Below are 16,130 nucleotides of genomic sequence, written 5' to 3' on the forward strand. Positions count from 1 at the left end.
TCGCAGGTGGCCCACAATCTCCTGCATCTGCCTCACCTGGGAAGTTCACCGGAAGCAGGTTAACATGCATATTCTTGGGCCCATGCGGGTTGGACGGAGTCTCTAGGTGTTGAGTAGGGGCCAGGAACCTGCAGCGTTAACAAGCTTGCCAGGTGATTCTGATGTTCTCTAGCGACCAGGAGGCTGTGACTCTGATACTGGGCTATTCATCTGCATTCATCAAGCGAGGCTGAGGCTGGAGACGTGCACGCAATAGGCAGAGGGGACCTTAAGAATGTAAGGTGGAGGGACCAACAACATCTGGGAGGAAACTGCGGCCTGAGAGCTGTCTAAGGACTCGTCACCTGGGCTGAGGAAGGGAAGCAGGAGGTGACCAGATGAGCTGCAGCTGGCAGCTTTTGCTGGCAGCAGTGGGAGGCAGAAGAGAACCTGGCAATGTGAAATTGATGGAGAGGAGTGAGGGAGGGGAGGAGGGAGGGATGGAACGGGAAAGGTTAACAGGGAGCAGGTCAGTTAAGGAGTTTGAATTTTATCCTACAAAGGATGGGATTGACCATCCAATTTATATATGTATACCTTTTTTTTTTTTTTTTTCAGGTGGAGTTTCACTCCTGTTGCCCAGGCTGGAGTGCAATGGCGTGATCTCAGCTCACTGCAACCTCTGCCTCCTGGGTTCAAGAGATCCTCTTGCCTCAGCCTCCCGAGTAGCTGGGACTACAGGCACGCACCACCACGCCAGGCTAATTTTGTGTTTTTAGTAGAGACAAGGTCAGGCTGGTCTTGAACTCCCGACCTTAGGTGATCCGCCCACCTTGGCATCCCAAAGTGCTGGGATTACAGGCATGAGCCACTGCGTTCGGCCCCGATTTATATTTTATTGAGAGCACTTGGCCAGTTATTGCTCAAGCCATTTTGGGAAACATGGTCTCAGCCATGGAGCCTGGGTCTGTGAATGGGAATTTCAGATTCAAGTTAGTCCTCCAGAGCTCAATGATGTCGGCTCAATGGTGGGTACCACACTGGGTGCCACAGAGCAGCTTCCGAACCCAGCCAGGGATCCGAGTCCCCTAGGGAATTTTAAAATAATACAGCTGCCAAGGCTCCCACTCAGACCTCCTGAACTAGAACGTCTCTACAAGCGGCCTAGGAATGAGCGATATTTTCTAGAGTAGAGGATGCTGTCTACCCCGGGCTTAAAGTCTAAGAGGGAAATGAGGTCTGAGCACACCAAGGACACAGGCTGGGAAGCGAGACAGGGCCTGGAGGAGAGGACAGGGTGAAGCTCCGGAGTCCAGGACAGGGAGAATGTACTTCCCACCGGGGTCCCAAGGAGCTGTTGCTGAGTAGGGGGCTTTCTAAGTTGGCTCAGGGGGTGGTTAGGGTTTCAATGTTCAGAGCTGAGGGAGGGGAATGCAGGCAGAGGAGCAGTTTCTGAGGACTGGGTGTCCCGAGGATGCAGCACTGGGAATGTACGTGCTAGATTTATCTGTTTGTTTTTGGTGAGTGGATGCGTACGGCTTGGATGGTAAACATTAGCACACAGTGTAAAAACCCACCCTGCCATTCACCTGGCTAGACTCGCGGACACAGATAAAGAAGCTGCAATGCAAACAGGATGAACATTTCTTCCAAGGACACGCTGCAGCTGTCACATGTCAAAACAGCCCCCTTCGTTGAGTGACGACTGCTTTCTTACTCCCTGAAAAACTTGGTTCCCTAAAATCCTAGGCTCTGGAAGCACAGCTCTCCAAAGTGCTATCAGTAAGAATGAAACATCCCGCTCTCGCCTGGGGGATCCGAGTCATTGACAGAGAAGCAGCCTTGATTCCCAGGCCCTCATGTAGCACCTCAGGCAAGGGGTTTCCGGGCCCAGCACTTCCCATCTATCTCCGCTTGCTTTGTGGTTCCCAAGGGGAGAGTGGCCCTCGTCCAGCCTGCACACTGCCCTATTTTGCCCAGAGCCTATCAAGACACAGCTTCGCTTAGTTTTCACCTAAACCCCGCCTTTCCCCATCCCATCATGATGCTGTTTTCCTGTTTGTGAGCTGCCTCGTGGTTCCTCTGCTCTGTGATCTTCTTTAGGCTCAGTAAACCTGACTTTGTTCCTGGTGGTCTCGGGCTGATTGGTCGAGGTGGACAAGCCCATCAGTGGTTTCCCATTGCATTTTGAATGAAATCCAAGCTTTTTTTTTTTTTTTTTCCGGAGACGTAGTCTCACTCTGTCATCTAAGCTAGAGTGCAGTGGTGCCATTTTGGCTCATTACCACGTCCGCCTCTCGGGTTCAAGTGATTCTCCTGCCTCAGACTCCCGAGTAGCTGGGATTACAGGTGCCTGCCACTATGCCTGGCTACTTTTTTGTATTTTTAGTAGAGACAGGATTTCACCATGTTGGCCAGGCTGGTTTTGAACTCCTGACCTCAAGTGATCCACCTGCCTCAGCCTCCCAAAGTGGAAGGATTACAGGCGTGAGCCACTGCACCAGGTCAGAAATCCAAGCTTCTTATCCGATCTGACAGGCTATGCCCCTGCCAAACCCAGGGACCTTGTGTCCTGGACCACAGGCTGTCACCTCCCTCCCAGCTCTCAGTTATTTGAACACACCAAGCTTTCTCCACCCACAGACCCTTTCCAAATGCTGTCCCAAGGCCTATTCCTCCCCATGGCTTCAGGCCCATTTTATTTTGATGGCGACTGTGGGGTCCCCTATGCCTATAAGGGCAAGTCCACAGAGCAAAGGGACTTTCCTGTGCATGACATTTCAGATGGAAGGAAGCCAGCTCAAAAATGCCCAGTGCTTCTTGGAAAACGTAGGCCCAGTCCCAGTATGATGATCAATTAAGGAACACGTTTGAGAAACACGGTTTCGAAAGGTTTAGGGAGACAGAAGGAAACTCCAGTTCAGGAACTAGTGGATCCAAGAGCAGTTTCACCAGGAAATCTGGCCCTTTTCTCTTGAAATACAAGAGTTCCTTCTAAACTTAAACTGAAATCAAATATGTTCTTGATGTGGTGTTTTTTGTTTTTTTTTTTTTAATTAGGCCAGCACAGTATATTAAGGAAGTTGGGATAAAAAATAAAACAAAGCTCAAAATAGTGGTTACCCTAGTGGGGAAGTGACAGAGAGAAGGCACTGGAGGCTTCTGGGGTGCTAGTTTTGTTGTTTCGTGGTCTGGATATAAGTTACTGATCTGTCACTGAGCATCTCTAGGTGAAATTTCAATAAAGTGTTCATCAGAAAGAATAGTGTCAGTCACAGAGTCAGGTGAAAGAAGATCAAGGAATAAGGGCTCTGTTTTGGGGGGTGATGGAAGTTGTCCTTCATCAGCTGTGTGACTGCACGAGCAGTTTCACCTCCCTGGGAATTAATGTCCTCATTTGTAAAATGAAGGGTTGTTCTAATCTAAAGATATGCAGAGATCTCACCCAGCGATAGAGATGTCTCATTCTGACATATAGACGCCTCTCTTAGGACAACTTGGGAAAAATGACATGTTTCCACCTTGTCGGACGTTAATTTGGGGCCACTCTTAGTCTACAGACTGTCAACACAGATATAAAAAGGAGTCCGTGAAATGCCTCACAAAAGGCTGTGTTCCAAGCCTGTGAAGTTTACCTTGGGAAAACAGTTCAAAACCAGTGGCTCAGAGTTGCCCAGTCTACCACCAGTCACTTCCATTTGGAATGTATTTTCTGGGCAGTTTAGCCTCAGGGTTAATGGTTAGATGACCTGAGCAGGGAGGAGATGCCTGCCTTTTCTGTGGATCAGAAAATCCTTAACTGATTGTTAACTGGTCTTCAAGTTCTTCCAGCTCCTTCCTTCTCAGAGTAGAGGAAGAAGAGAAGTATTTAGAAAAACCAAAAGGTACAACTGAAGGTGATTTTAGAAAAGATGGGGTCCAACCTTCTCCCAATACAGAGGAGGAAGGAGAAACACAGAGGGTGTTGGGAGGTCCCCAATCACCCTGTGCAACATTGGCTGCGCCAGAAGCCAAGTGAGATGGCATTCCTGACTTGTAAGCCACAGACCACATCTCTTGCTGAGAGACTTCAAGCACACAGAAGGCAAGAAATTAAAAATTATTATTATTTTTTGAGACAGAGTTTTCCTCTTGTCACCCAAGCTGGAGTGCAGTGGTGTGATCTCAGCTCACTGCAACCTTCACTTCCTGGGTTCAAGTGATTCTCCTGCCTCAGCCTCCTGAGTAGTTGGGACTACAGGTGTGCACCACCACATATGGCTAATTTTTGTATTTTTAGTAGAGATGGGGTTTCACTATGTTGGCCAGGTTGGTCTCAAACTCCTGACCTCAGGTGATCCACCTGCCTCGGCCTCCCAAAGTGCTGGGATTACAGGTGTGAGCCACCGTATCCAGCCAAGAAATTAAAACAATTTTTAAGTAAATAGGCTGGGTGCAGTGGCTCACTCCTGTAATCCCAGCACTTTGGGAGGGCGAGGTGGGCAGATCACCTGAGGTCAGGAGTTCGAGACCAGCCTGGCCAACATGGCAAAACCCTGTCACTACTAAAAATACAAAAAAAAAAAAAAAAGAAAGAAAAAGAAAAATTAGCCAGGCGTGGTGGTGGGAGCCTGTGTTCCTAGCTACTTGGGAGGCTAAGGCAGGAGAATCTCTTGAACCCAGGAGGTGAAGGTTGCAGTAAGCCTAGATCACGCCACTGCACTCCAACCTGGGTGACAGAGTGAGACTCTGTCTCAAAAAAAAAAAAAAAAAAAAAATTTGTTTTAAGTAAATAAATAGGAAGTGAGGGAAGGAAGGGAGCAAACTTGTAGGTAGGGCAGACATGGAGGGAACTTAAGGAAGGAAAACAAGGCAGGAAATTCCCCTGGGGGGTTTTACTGTGGCCGCTTGAGAACCCTGCTCAGTGGTTAAAGGGACCCCCCCCGAATTTCCTTGTGGTTTCTGTTGTTTGCTGCAGCCTCCACAAGCAAGGGCTCAAATGGTTGATGCACTTAAGGACAAATCTCATTGCTAATGCCCTGATCATTTTTCAAAGTTAAGTTTCAATAGTAAACTCATCTTTCCTTTCACACGGATGTCAATCTAGCAGTTGATAGCGGACTCCACATTTTTGAAACTTTATGTTGTGTTTGGTCAATTTCGTTCATGCAACAGATATTTACTAAGTACCTTGTAGGAGCCTGGCACTGTACTGAGTGGCATGAGCAGGGAGGAGGTGCCAGCCTTTTCTGTGGATCCGAAAACCCTTAACTGGTTGTTAACGGGTCTTTGAGTGTCCTCTGGTCAACCGTCAGAGGACAGCGCATCTGTTTTCCTTTCTGGGAGAGGAAGGAATTGCTATTGATTTTTTTGTTTTTTCCTTTCATGGCTTTGGAAGAAATTCAAATTAACTTCAGCTAATGTCACTTGTTCTTGAAAGAAACCTCAGCAAAGCCCTGCTCTGAGTCAGCTGCTCAGACAGCAGCTGAGCATGCCAGGCCTAGATTGGGGCCAGTTGTTCCAGAAAACAGCGTTAGTGTCCACCTCGTCGACTGATTCAGAAGGCTCCACCAGCTTCCTCCTGGTGTTTGTAACAAGCGCCTGTGCTGGCAACTGTTCTATGTAACAACTGTCTGGTTCTATGTCTTGTAGCCCAGGGAGTTAGAAAATGTAAAGTATTCAAAATCTTCTAAGGAATCAACACCTTCCTGTTTGAAGACCACCTTGGAAGCTGGTGTGGAGAAGGCCTGAATGGTGAGTAGCACATTCCTAGGGCCCCCACAGCACATGCATCAGGGAGAGTGGCCTTTCCCTGCACACAGACCTTGCCAAGACCCTCTGCCAGAGCTGTGGCCGGGTGGGAAGTGTCATAGGAGCTGAAAGCAAAGCATCTGATGGCAGGAAATGCCTGCAGTGACTGAGGCCTGTGCACATCTGCTCTGCATCTCAACACCTCATGAAGGCCAGGGCTTTGGGGGAAATAGCGCATTCTTTCTCTCCTTCCTTACTTTAATTCTTTTCCTTATTAAAAAAACTTCTCATTCTGCATTTGTTTTATTATTTTTAAAGACAGCGTTCCAGTCAGTCACCCAGGCTGGCGTGCAGGGGCACCATAATAATAGCTCTCTGCAGTTTCAATCTCCTGGGCTCAAAAGGTCCTCCTGCCTCAGCCTCCTGAATAGCTGGGACTATAGGTGCCTGCTGCCATGCCTGCTGCCATGCCTGCCTAATTATTTTTTATTAGTAGTAGTAAAGATGAGGTCTCACTATGTTGCCCAGGCTAGTCTCAAACTCCTGGGCTCAAGCGATCCTCCTGCCTTGGCCTCCCAAACTGCTGGGATTACAGGAATGAGCCACCAAGCCTAGCCCATTCTACATTTAATGAATGCTCTTTTCCCTCTCTTTTTAAAAATTGATACTTTAGGCCAGGCATGGTGGCTCACACCTGTAATCCCAGCACTTTGGGAGGCTGAAGCAGGAGGACTGCTGCAGGCCACGAGTTCGAGGCTGAAGAGAACAGTGATTGCACCACTGCATTCCAGCCTGGGAGACAGAGCGAGACCCAGTCTCAAAAAAACAAACCAATTGATATTTTAAAAAAATTATGGATGTCATACATGTTCAATATGACATAAAAATCAACTTCCTAATTTGTTTGTTTGTCAGATATGTATCGAGCACCTACCCCAGGCCAGACCTGGTCCCAGGTGCTGGGGACACAGGAGTGAATAAAATAAAGGCCCCAGCTTACTGCCCTCTTTCACTTTCTCTTTAACCAGTTCCCCTTTTTGGGGTAACTATCCCTGGAGCGTGTTCTTCTCAGTCTCAGTGTGAGAGCACGCATGCATACACACACTCATATACAGAATTCCTTTTTAGAGTTTTTTGTTTGTTTTTGAGATGGAGTTTCACTCTTGGCGCCCAGGCTGGAGAGCAATGGTGCGATCTCAGCTCACTGCAACTTCTGCTTCCCAGGTTCAAGTGATTCTCCTGCCTCAGTCTCCTGAGTAGCTGGAATTACAGGCGCCTGCCACCATGCCCGGCTAATTTTTTGTATTTTTAGTGGAGACGGAGTTTCACTATGTTGGCCGGGCTGGTCTCGAACTCCTGACCTTGTGATCTGCCCGCCTTGGCCTCCTAAAGTGCTGGGATTACAGGAATGAGCCATTGCACCCTGCCTCTTTTTTGAGTTTATATCTGTTTGGTTTTTGTTTAAATAGATCTTTCTTTCCTCTTATAAATACCTCATCTTTTTTTTTTTTTTCAACTGCACAGCAGCTTGCTGTGGTGATATGCCAAGATATGTATAACCAATCCAACTGTTAATAAATATTTAGGCCTTTTTGAGTTTTCTATGCCATAATGGCTACAGCCTCCTCATCCAGACGTATATTTGCCTGCTTGTATATTTCCATAGCAGTTCTAGAAATAAAATTTCTGCATTGAAGGGGATATACTTTTTTTTTTTTTTTTTTTTTTTTTAAAGACAGGTTCTCACTGTCACCGAGGCTGGAGTACAGTGGCACAGTCATAGCTCACTGCAGCCTCGACCTCCTGGGCTCAACCGATCTTCCTGCCTCATCCTCCCACTGAATAGTTGGGACTACAGGTGTGTGCCACTATGCTGGCTAATTTTTAAATTTTTGGTAGAGACAGGGTCTCACTATGTTGCCCAGGCTGGTCCCAAACTCTGAGTTCAAATGATCCTCGTGTCTCGTCCTCCCAAAGTACTGGGAATATAGATAGGTTCAAGCCACCGTGCCCAGCCTGGAATTTACATGTTAAACATGATGTATAACTTCTTGCCTCTGAACCCATGGAAACCCCACCCTGCCGTTTGTCACTGGGAGTCCTGGTGATCCTTCATCCTGTGAAAAGGCCACCATGAACATCTCCAGTGCCTTCCCACACAGCTCAGCTGAGCGTTCCATTTCCCACAGACTGCGCCCAGCCTTGGAGAGCTGGGGAATCACAGAGGGGGCAAGGGTGTCAACGACAAGCGGGTGGAGGCCGCTGAGTTCTCCATCCCAACCTGGCACACAAGCTCCCCGAGCGTGATCGCCAGCGATCTGGGCTCCCATTTTGCATGTTTGATCTGGAGGACACCCATGACTCTACATGTTCGATCTGGAGGACACCCATGACTCAAGGGGTAGTTAGGCCCCTGGGTGTTCCCATACCCCTCAACCCATGTCTAGTAGTTGGAAGTATGCGTACCTGTTTTGGAAAGCTGAGAGTCTTTTCACAGATGATTCTGGCACTGGTGGGAGGGTCGGGGAATTCATAGACTTGGGCAGAAGGGGGCTGGGGCCCCTCCACCCAACTCCTCATGTGCTCATAAACGGGGCCTGGAGTGGGAGGGCAGGGTAGAGTGGGCACCTGATAGGTCTCCTCTGAGCTGGCAGGAGCTTCTTCCAGGCCTCTCAGGAATGGGGGGCATGGCCTGTCTGCAGTGACCTCCGTGAGGATTTGGAGGCGGTTGGCAGGGGCCAGACCTTGCCTTCCGTGGAGCAAACACTTCCACCAACCCTCGCTTTCTGGTACGTGTTGCTCCAGAATGGTCAGGATGTCCCCTCTGCTGAAAGCCAGCTCATCAGAGCAGTCAGGGCAGTTGTCATAAAGCGCCCTGGCCAGGAGTGCCTGCGGGTGGAGAGGGGAGAAGAGAATCTGCTGTTAGCACCATGGCCAGTGACCGCTACACTAGTCCCACTCACTTAGAAAGCTTAATGCAAATTCATAATGCCTTTTCATTTCATTTCTTCCACCCCAGAGGCTCTTGTCCCTGCTCTTTGCCTGATTTGTTCCTTCATATCCTTGGGGTCTAAGTGAAATGTCACATCCTCAGGGCAGACTTCCCTGTATCCTGAGACGAGGTTGCACGGTCCTAATATGCTTTCATGGCCCTGTTTGTTTATGGTTGTGAGACAGGGTCTCACTCTGTTGCCGAGGCTGGAGTGCAGTGGTGAAATCTTGGCTCACTGCAGCCTCGACTTCCCAGGCTCAGGCAGTTCTCCCACCCCAGCCTCCCAAGTAGCTGGGACTACACATGCGTGCCACCACACTGGGCTAAATTTTGTATTTTTGTAGAGAAGGGGTTTTGTCATTGCTCAGGCTGGTTTCCAACTCCTGTGTCACAGCGCTGTTTTAATTTGTGGACGTCATGACCTTTGCATATATACATATACATATATATACGTATATATGTTCATGTATGTACATATGTGTGTATGTATGTGTGTATATGTATCTGTGTGTATATATGTATCTGTGTGTATATATGTATCTGTAGTATATATGTATCTGTATGTATATATGTATACACACATATATACATATATACACATACTATATATGATGGGTTGATACATATATGTACACCACATATATCCTATATATATAGCAGTCCATTATATATTGTGTATACATATGAGTGTCTCTTTCTCTCATGTACAGGTGCCTGGCATTAGTAAGTGCTTGGTACAGGCAGCTGTGACTGTCATTACTATTAGGTCGCTTTTTGTCTGGTTTTTGCTATTTTCCTTCTGAATTGGATTGGCAGTTCTGTGACTGCTGGGCCCACATCTCACTTGGCTATTCTGTCCCCAGTGTCAGGGCCAGGCCCAGGTACACAGAAGATGCTCAATACATGTTCATTAATAAGTGAACGACAAGAGGCTGGGCGCAGTGGTTCAAGCCTGTAATCCCAGCACTTTGGGAGGCCGAGGAGGGCAGATCACTTGAGGCCAGGAGTTCAAGACCAGCCTGACCAACATGGTGAAACCCTGTCTCTACTAAAAATACAAAAATTAGCGGGGCATGATGGTATGTGCCTGTATTCCCAGCTACTTGGGAGACTGAGGCAGGAAAATCGCTTGAACCCTGGAGGCAGAGGTTGCAGTGAACCGAGATCATGCCACTGCACTCCAGCCTGGGCAACAGAGCGAGACTCCGTCTCAAAAACAAAACAAAAACTAGTGAATGACAAAAGACTCAGGAGGTTAGTGACTTGCCTGTGGTCACAAAGCCAGGATCAAACCCAGTCTCCTAATTCTCTGACCTATGCTCTTTCAGTAAGCCACACAGTTCTAAAACAAATCACCTCGTTACCACGGCAGTGATGGCTGAGCCCCCTTCTTGTTTGAACTTTCCACTGTAATTACATGAAGGCAACTTGTTTCTTGAGGTTTTAAAGTAATCACCTTTCCCCACGTTTTTATATCAATACATGTTCATTACAGAAAAAGAGAGAAATAAAAGAAGGAAATGAAAATTACCCATAATCCCAGCACTCAGAGATACCAATTTACACCATTTTTGGTATTTACCCTTCCAGTGGTTTTTTATTTTCTAAATAAATGTAATTACACCTTTTAAACTCATTAACCTTTGTTCATACAGTTCATAAATAAAGCAAAAGTGACCAACTCTCCCATTATATTTGTTGAAAATTATTGTGCTTCTTGCCTAATATTTCTATTCTGTTACACAAATGGAATTGGAAGACCAACTGCTGATAAAAACCGTCTTAACCAGACAAGCAGGTCTGTGTGGATTTGGGGAAACACCACCACAAGTCTATTTAAAAATCGTAAGTAGAATCAGATCCTTCACGCACCCAGAGAGACATTGAACATCCCCCACAAAATCTAATACAGCTGAGATCCTAGGAGATCATGAACAATTTTTGTAAAGAAAACCTTTTGTTCTTTCTACAAAAGTAATAAAAGTTCGTTAAAGAAAAAGTAAAAATAATAATAAGCAAACAGAAGAAAATGAAAATGCCTGCAGTGCCACCACCACAGGTAACTGCTGTTATCCTTTGGTTTTTCTGTCTTTCCAGATCTTTTCTTTGGCATAGTTGTCCACATACACACCTACAGTCATCGTTAAAGTTTAAAACCTAATGGCATAATATGAAACACACTGTTTTATAATCTGCTTTTTTTCCCCACTTAAAAATAAATTGTGGGACCGGGTGTGGTGGCTCACATCTGTAATCCCAGCACTTTGGGAGGCTGAGGTGGGCAAATGACAAGGTCAGGAGTTTGAGACCATCTTGGTCAATATGGTGAAACCCTGTCTCTACTAAAAATACAAAAAAAAAAAAAAAAAAAAATTAGCTGGGCGTGGTGGCGTGCATGCACCTGTAGTCCCAGCTACTTGGGAGGCTGAGGCAGAAGAATCACTTGAACCCGGGAGGCAGAGGTTGCAGTGAACTGAAATGGTGCCACTGCACTCCAGCCTGGGCGACAGAGTGAGACTCCATCTCAAATAAATAAATAAATAAATAAATAAATAAATAAATAAATAAATTGTGAGCATCTTTCCATGTCAATAAACATTTTTCTTCAATATCCTTTAAAACAGTGACTTGGTTTTCCATTGTACGGCTGAAACATAATTTTTCTTCTTGGTTTTGGACATTTTAGCTAATTGCAGGTTTTAGCTATTACCAACAATGCTGAAATTATCACCTTCATAGCTAGTATTTGCAACTCCCCTTGTTTATTTCCATGGATAAATTCTTCAGTGGGAAGTCGGTGGGTGGAAACCATCAGGGCTCCGGAGGCTGTCACGTTCCCCTCCAGCAAAGTTTCAATCCATTCACACCTCCGCCCACTGTGAATGAGACTGCACAGTTCCTTGTACCCTAATCTACCCTGTGCATTACCTCTTGGTTGGATGACGTATTTGTTTTAAAATCTTTGTCAAGGAAACTTGAAATATTTCCTAGCACATTCTCAGCAACACCCAGACTACTCAAAACTACAGAATCAGCTGCAGCCCTCATGCCACTGAGGGGATAACTTGCAGGCAACTCGGGGAATGTGTCACCTCCCTGCTGTACCCCACTTTTATCTCATTTTTTAATAGAAAAAAGGTCCCAAAAGGAGTTAGGGGCATGTGTATTGTGAGGCGCATTCCTGCTTGTAGAGATTTCCTCTCTTCTCCATGGTGAAGCAGATGTCCTCAAGTGAGAGGGAAGATATGAAGCTGTCACTTGTCTGAGCCCAGTGAGTGTATGAGATGACATTGAAAAGCAGAGAACTGAACTACAGCCGATGGACACTGACTGTATGTCCTGGTGTCAGGCATCCCACGGGGTGTCTCTCTGGGTCAGCCAATTATTTCTTCACAGATTCAGCAAACATTTATGGAATGTTTATTACATATGGCACTGTTGCTGTCCTCGAGTTTTTCAGGGACACAAATTTTGATCGTGCCACTCCCCTCTCTACCACCCTTCAGTGGCTCCCTAAAACCCTCTGGACAAAGCCCAAACTGTGCCCAAACCATCACGGCTCTGTGTGATTTTGCCTCTTCCTACGCTTACAGCCTCATAGGTATCACTTCCTCACTGGCCTCCAGGGCACCACCCTTTCTGAGGGCTTGAGTCTCTCATTTGTGCTGTTCTCTCTACCCCAAAGCAGTCAGCAGCTGTCCACCCAGTGAAATCCCACACATTCTTCCAGGCTCATCTTAAATATCACTTTCTTAGAAAAAGGGTCCCTGACACCCTCTCAACCAAACTAGTTCTCCCCATGCTTAGGCTCAACACCTTTGCACATCAGTACTTATCACATTAGGATTCAACTCATCCAGGGTCTGTCTCCCCACAAGAAGGTAAGCTCCAGGAGAGCGAGGGCCACACCCTCTTGTTCTGGACTGCATCCCATGGTCCAGCACAGAGTAGGGGATCTTAGCTCCTTGTTGAGTTAATGAATGAAAGAGAGGCGTGACATAACACCTCTATTTTCAAGTCTTTAAGAGGTAAGAAGTCACAAACACCAAGATGAGCACTCCTATTTCTGTCTGGAGTGGGGTAAGAGGAAGCCTTCTGTGACCCCCTGACCACACTTTTGGATAACCTTCAGTAAGAACGACCACCAGCATGTCCAGAAGATAAACTTCAAGGCATAACTAGTCTGCACACGGAATCATTATCCCTTGAATGTGTTGGAAGAATGTGAGTGCTGAGCTTGGAGAATCCAGCAGTGATGAAGTATTTAAGGGACTAGAGTTTTAGAGTCTTATAAAGAGTACTGATTAAAGGTCAAGACTTAGGCCGGGCTTGATGGCGCCTGCCTGGGATCCCAGCACCTTGGGAGGCCAAGGCGTGTGGATGACTTGAAGCTAGGAGTTCCAGACCAGCCTGGCCAACATGGTGAAACCCTGTCTCTACCAAAAAATACAAAAATTGTCCAGCTTGGTGGTGCACGCCTGTAGTCCCAGCTACTGGGGAGGCTGAGTTGGAAGGATGGCTTGAGCCCAGGAGGTGGAGGTTGCAGTGAGCCAAGATTGCGCCACCGCACTACAGCCTGGGTGAGGAAGTGAGACCCTGTCTCACAAAAAAAAAAAAAAAAAAAAAAGGACTTACGAAAGTTACATGCTACTTTGTAGATTTTTTTTCCAGTTAAATAGACAAATTATTGCTGTTCAGTAAAAAAAAAAAAAACAACGATAATCTGAAAGGTTTATTATCTGAAACGATAATCTGAAAGGTTTATTGTCTTGTAGGTTCGTTATCTTGTAGGACTTTAACCAGTTTCATATTTAGCCTTGCAATCACACTCTAATATTCCTTAATTAAATTGCCTATACCTACCTAACACCTCAATGATCTCTTTTTAAAAATAAATTCATTCAAGTTGGACAAGCATCCTCAATGATCTTTGACCTAGTTTTAACATTTCATTGATTCCCTAGTAATTGACCAAAATTGACTAAAATCTTTGACATGAGTTCATTTTATATTTGCATGAGAGTCATAATTTTGCCTTTTTGAAAATTGTACTTTAACCATCTACATTGGGAACAAAAGGGAAAATAAAAGCCTTTGCAGAGGCTATAATGAAATAATTATGGTATATTTCATCATAATTCCTATGAAATACATTTAAAGCAATCTTTAAAAACCCATCATCCGAAATGTGCTTGCATTTGTCTAGAAATAAGATAGTGCATGTCTTTAGACAGAGCAGTTGTTGCAATATGGCAGCTGCTCTGAAGGGTCCAGATTGAACGCAGCTTAGCTGGTGGATTTGTCTATTGTAAAAGTAAGGATTTTTTCCAGAGAACAATGGGGTTTTTATGGGCATCCACAGCTGTTCAAGATGAACAGCAGCAGTCTTATTCTTGGTATATGATTTATTTTGTAATTTTGACCTGCTGTCTTCAGGACAGCAGACCACATCTTCAAAGGATGTAAACTCCCAGCAAAGGAAAACTCTAAGTATGTTACATAACACGTTTCCCTTCCATATGAATGAAACATTGTATTGTGTTTCATTACAATTGACAGGGGGGTCTCTGGACAGCTCCTGCAATGAATTAATTATGTCTCAGAGTTTCAGTAGCGAACACCATCAATATTAATGTTACAAAAGAAGAATGAAATGCACGTGGAAAGTCTTGGGGAGTTCCTTACCTGGAATGGAGGGAAAACAGGGAATTATATTGAATGAGAACCTATTTTGTGTTGGATGCACTGAAGTCATGATATTACCTATTTCTCTGAAATCTCAGAGGCAGACTTCCTTAGCCCCATTTTACAGATGAGAGAACTGAGGGCCAGAGAGATCAATAACTTGTTCAAGGTCACTTAAACTCTAACTGGTTCCTCACATCCATTCTTTCACCTTATAATCCGCTCTCCAGACACTAGCCAGAATATTTTATTCTATACACATAAATTGGATCCTATTGGTCTCGTATTTTAAAAATCTCTAATTGCTTAGAACTGCATTCTGAACAAAAGGTCACCTTCCCAGTGTGGCTTCGAGGCAGGATTCGCCTCCCAGTTCGCAGCTCTATCCTCATTCGTTTCCCTCCAGTCACATTGTTTTGTTACTTTTCTCAGGTGCCCTGAGCTTGCTTCCACCTCAGACCTTTCCTTTGCTGTTCCTTCTGCCCAGAACTCTCTTCCACCAGATCCTCCTCCTCTGGTTCTCAGCTCGAGTCACCCCTTTGCAGAGGCTGCCCCTGACCACCCCACTTTTGGCTGTGCTCCGGCTCTTGTGGTCAGGCTGAGCGTGCAGGGAGCACTGGACATTGCAATAGCAGCAGCCAGCACTCATCGTGCACCCGTGTTCCTGGCACTGCACTGAGCTCTTTGTGAATAACAGATGGAAGCAGTTGACAGGCCACTGCAAAGGCATCCAATAACCATCGCAATGGTTGCTGAGGCCACTCACAAGGTATTCTTAAATAGAGTGTTAATTGGAAATATTTGTGTAGAAATTTAAGAGGTGAAGGAGGACATATGTTCACGTTTTTGTTCCTTGTGGGTACACAAGCAGTTAGATTCTGGGTACAATGGAAGAACTGTTCTTAAACGATTTCCAAAAAGGACATTTTCCACAAATGCCCATCTTCATACAACAGCTGGGAGAGGGAAAAGGAAAATGAATACGCATTTGGAAGGAAGAATGTGAGGAGGATAGGGAAACAAACGTGAAGAATAAGAGGCTGACTGCCTTCATGGTGATGATAACCTCAGTGCAGAGACCTTTCCACACCTGGCAGATGCAATGTGCTCATCTAAACCCGAGCAGCCGAGGATACAGTGGTCTTAGCTGCACTTGGAGAAATCTGGGGAGCAATTCATTCATTCATTCATTCATTCACCGAGATTGTATTGAGCATCAACTGTATTCCAGGGGCTCTACTGGAGGCATCGTGGTGAACAAAAGTGTTTCGCATCTCATGCCATGTACATTTTAGTGGAGCAGACAAATCCTAATCAAATCATCACTGAAATAAATACAGGGTTTCCACCTCTCGTAAGTGGGATGGAAAGAAAATACAAGAAGTTATGAGAAATAAAATACAGGAAGTTATTAAAAAATATGGGAAGTTATGAGAAATAAAATACAGGAAGTTATGAAAAATTATAAGTGCAGTTGGGAAGTAGTGATGGGTGAGGGCTTAGGGAAAATTTACCTGAGAAAGTGGCCATGGAAGCTTTCATGGGGGTAAGGAGGAGTTAGTCAGACAAGGAGTTAGTCAGATAAAGGGTTAGATAAAGAGCATTCAGGCAGAGGAAGAGGAATGTGTGGAGGCTGGCGTGCGTGGGTGAGGGGGCGTGTGGGAGTGTGAGTGAGTGTGTATGTGCATGTGTTGGGGAGGCATGGAAAGTTGGAGGAACTGTAAAATGACCAGGTTGCCTGGAG

The 16,130-nt window shown here is 45.7% G+C and overlaps 1 protein-coding gene across 3 annotated transcripts in view; it reads right to left on the bottom strand.

The window, feature by feature from the left end:
* CASS4 (Cas scaffold protein family member 4) overlaps positions 1–16,130 on the bottom strand; it is a 47,123-nt gene that overhangs the window by 13,282 nt on the left and 17,711 nt on the right. For 2 of the 3 annotated variants that reach the window (XM_025398662.1, XM_025398659.1), the window contains exon 2: positions 8,176–8,598. In XM_025398662.1, the coding sequence (XP_025254447.1) occupies positions 8,176–8,598 (423 nt within the window). The remainder of the gene's footprint in view (positions 1–8,175; positions 8,599–16,130) is intronic. The other variant, XM_025398660.1, reaches the window with a different exon arrangement.

Source organism: Theropithecus gelada, chromosome 10 (genome assembly GCF_003255815.1).
Source record: "Theropithecus gelada isolate Dixy chromosome 10, Tgel_1.0, whole genome shotgun sequence".
NCBI classification, from domain to species: domain Eukaryota; kingdom Metazoa; phylum Chordata; class Mammalia; order Primates; family Cercopithecidae; genus Theropithecus; species Theropithecus gelada.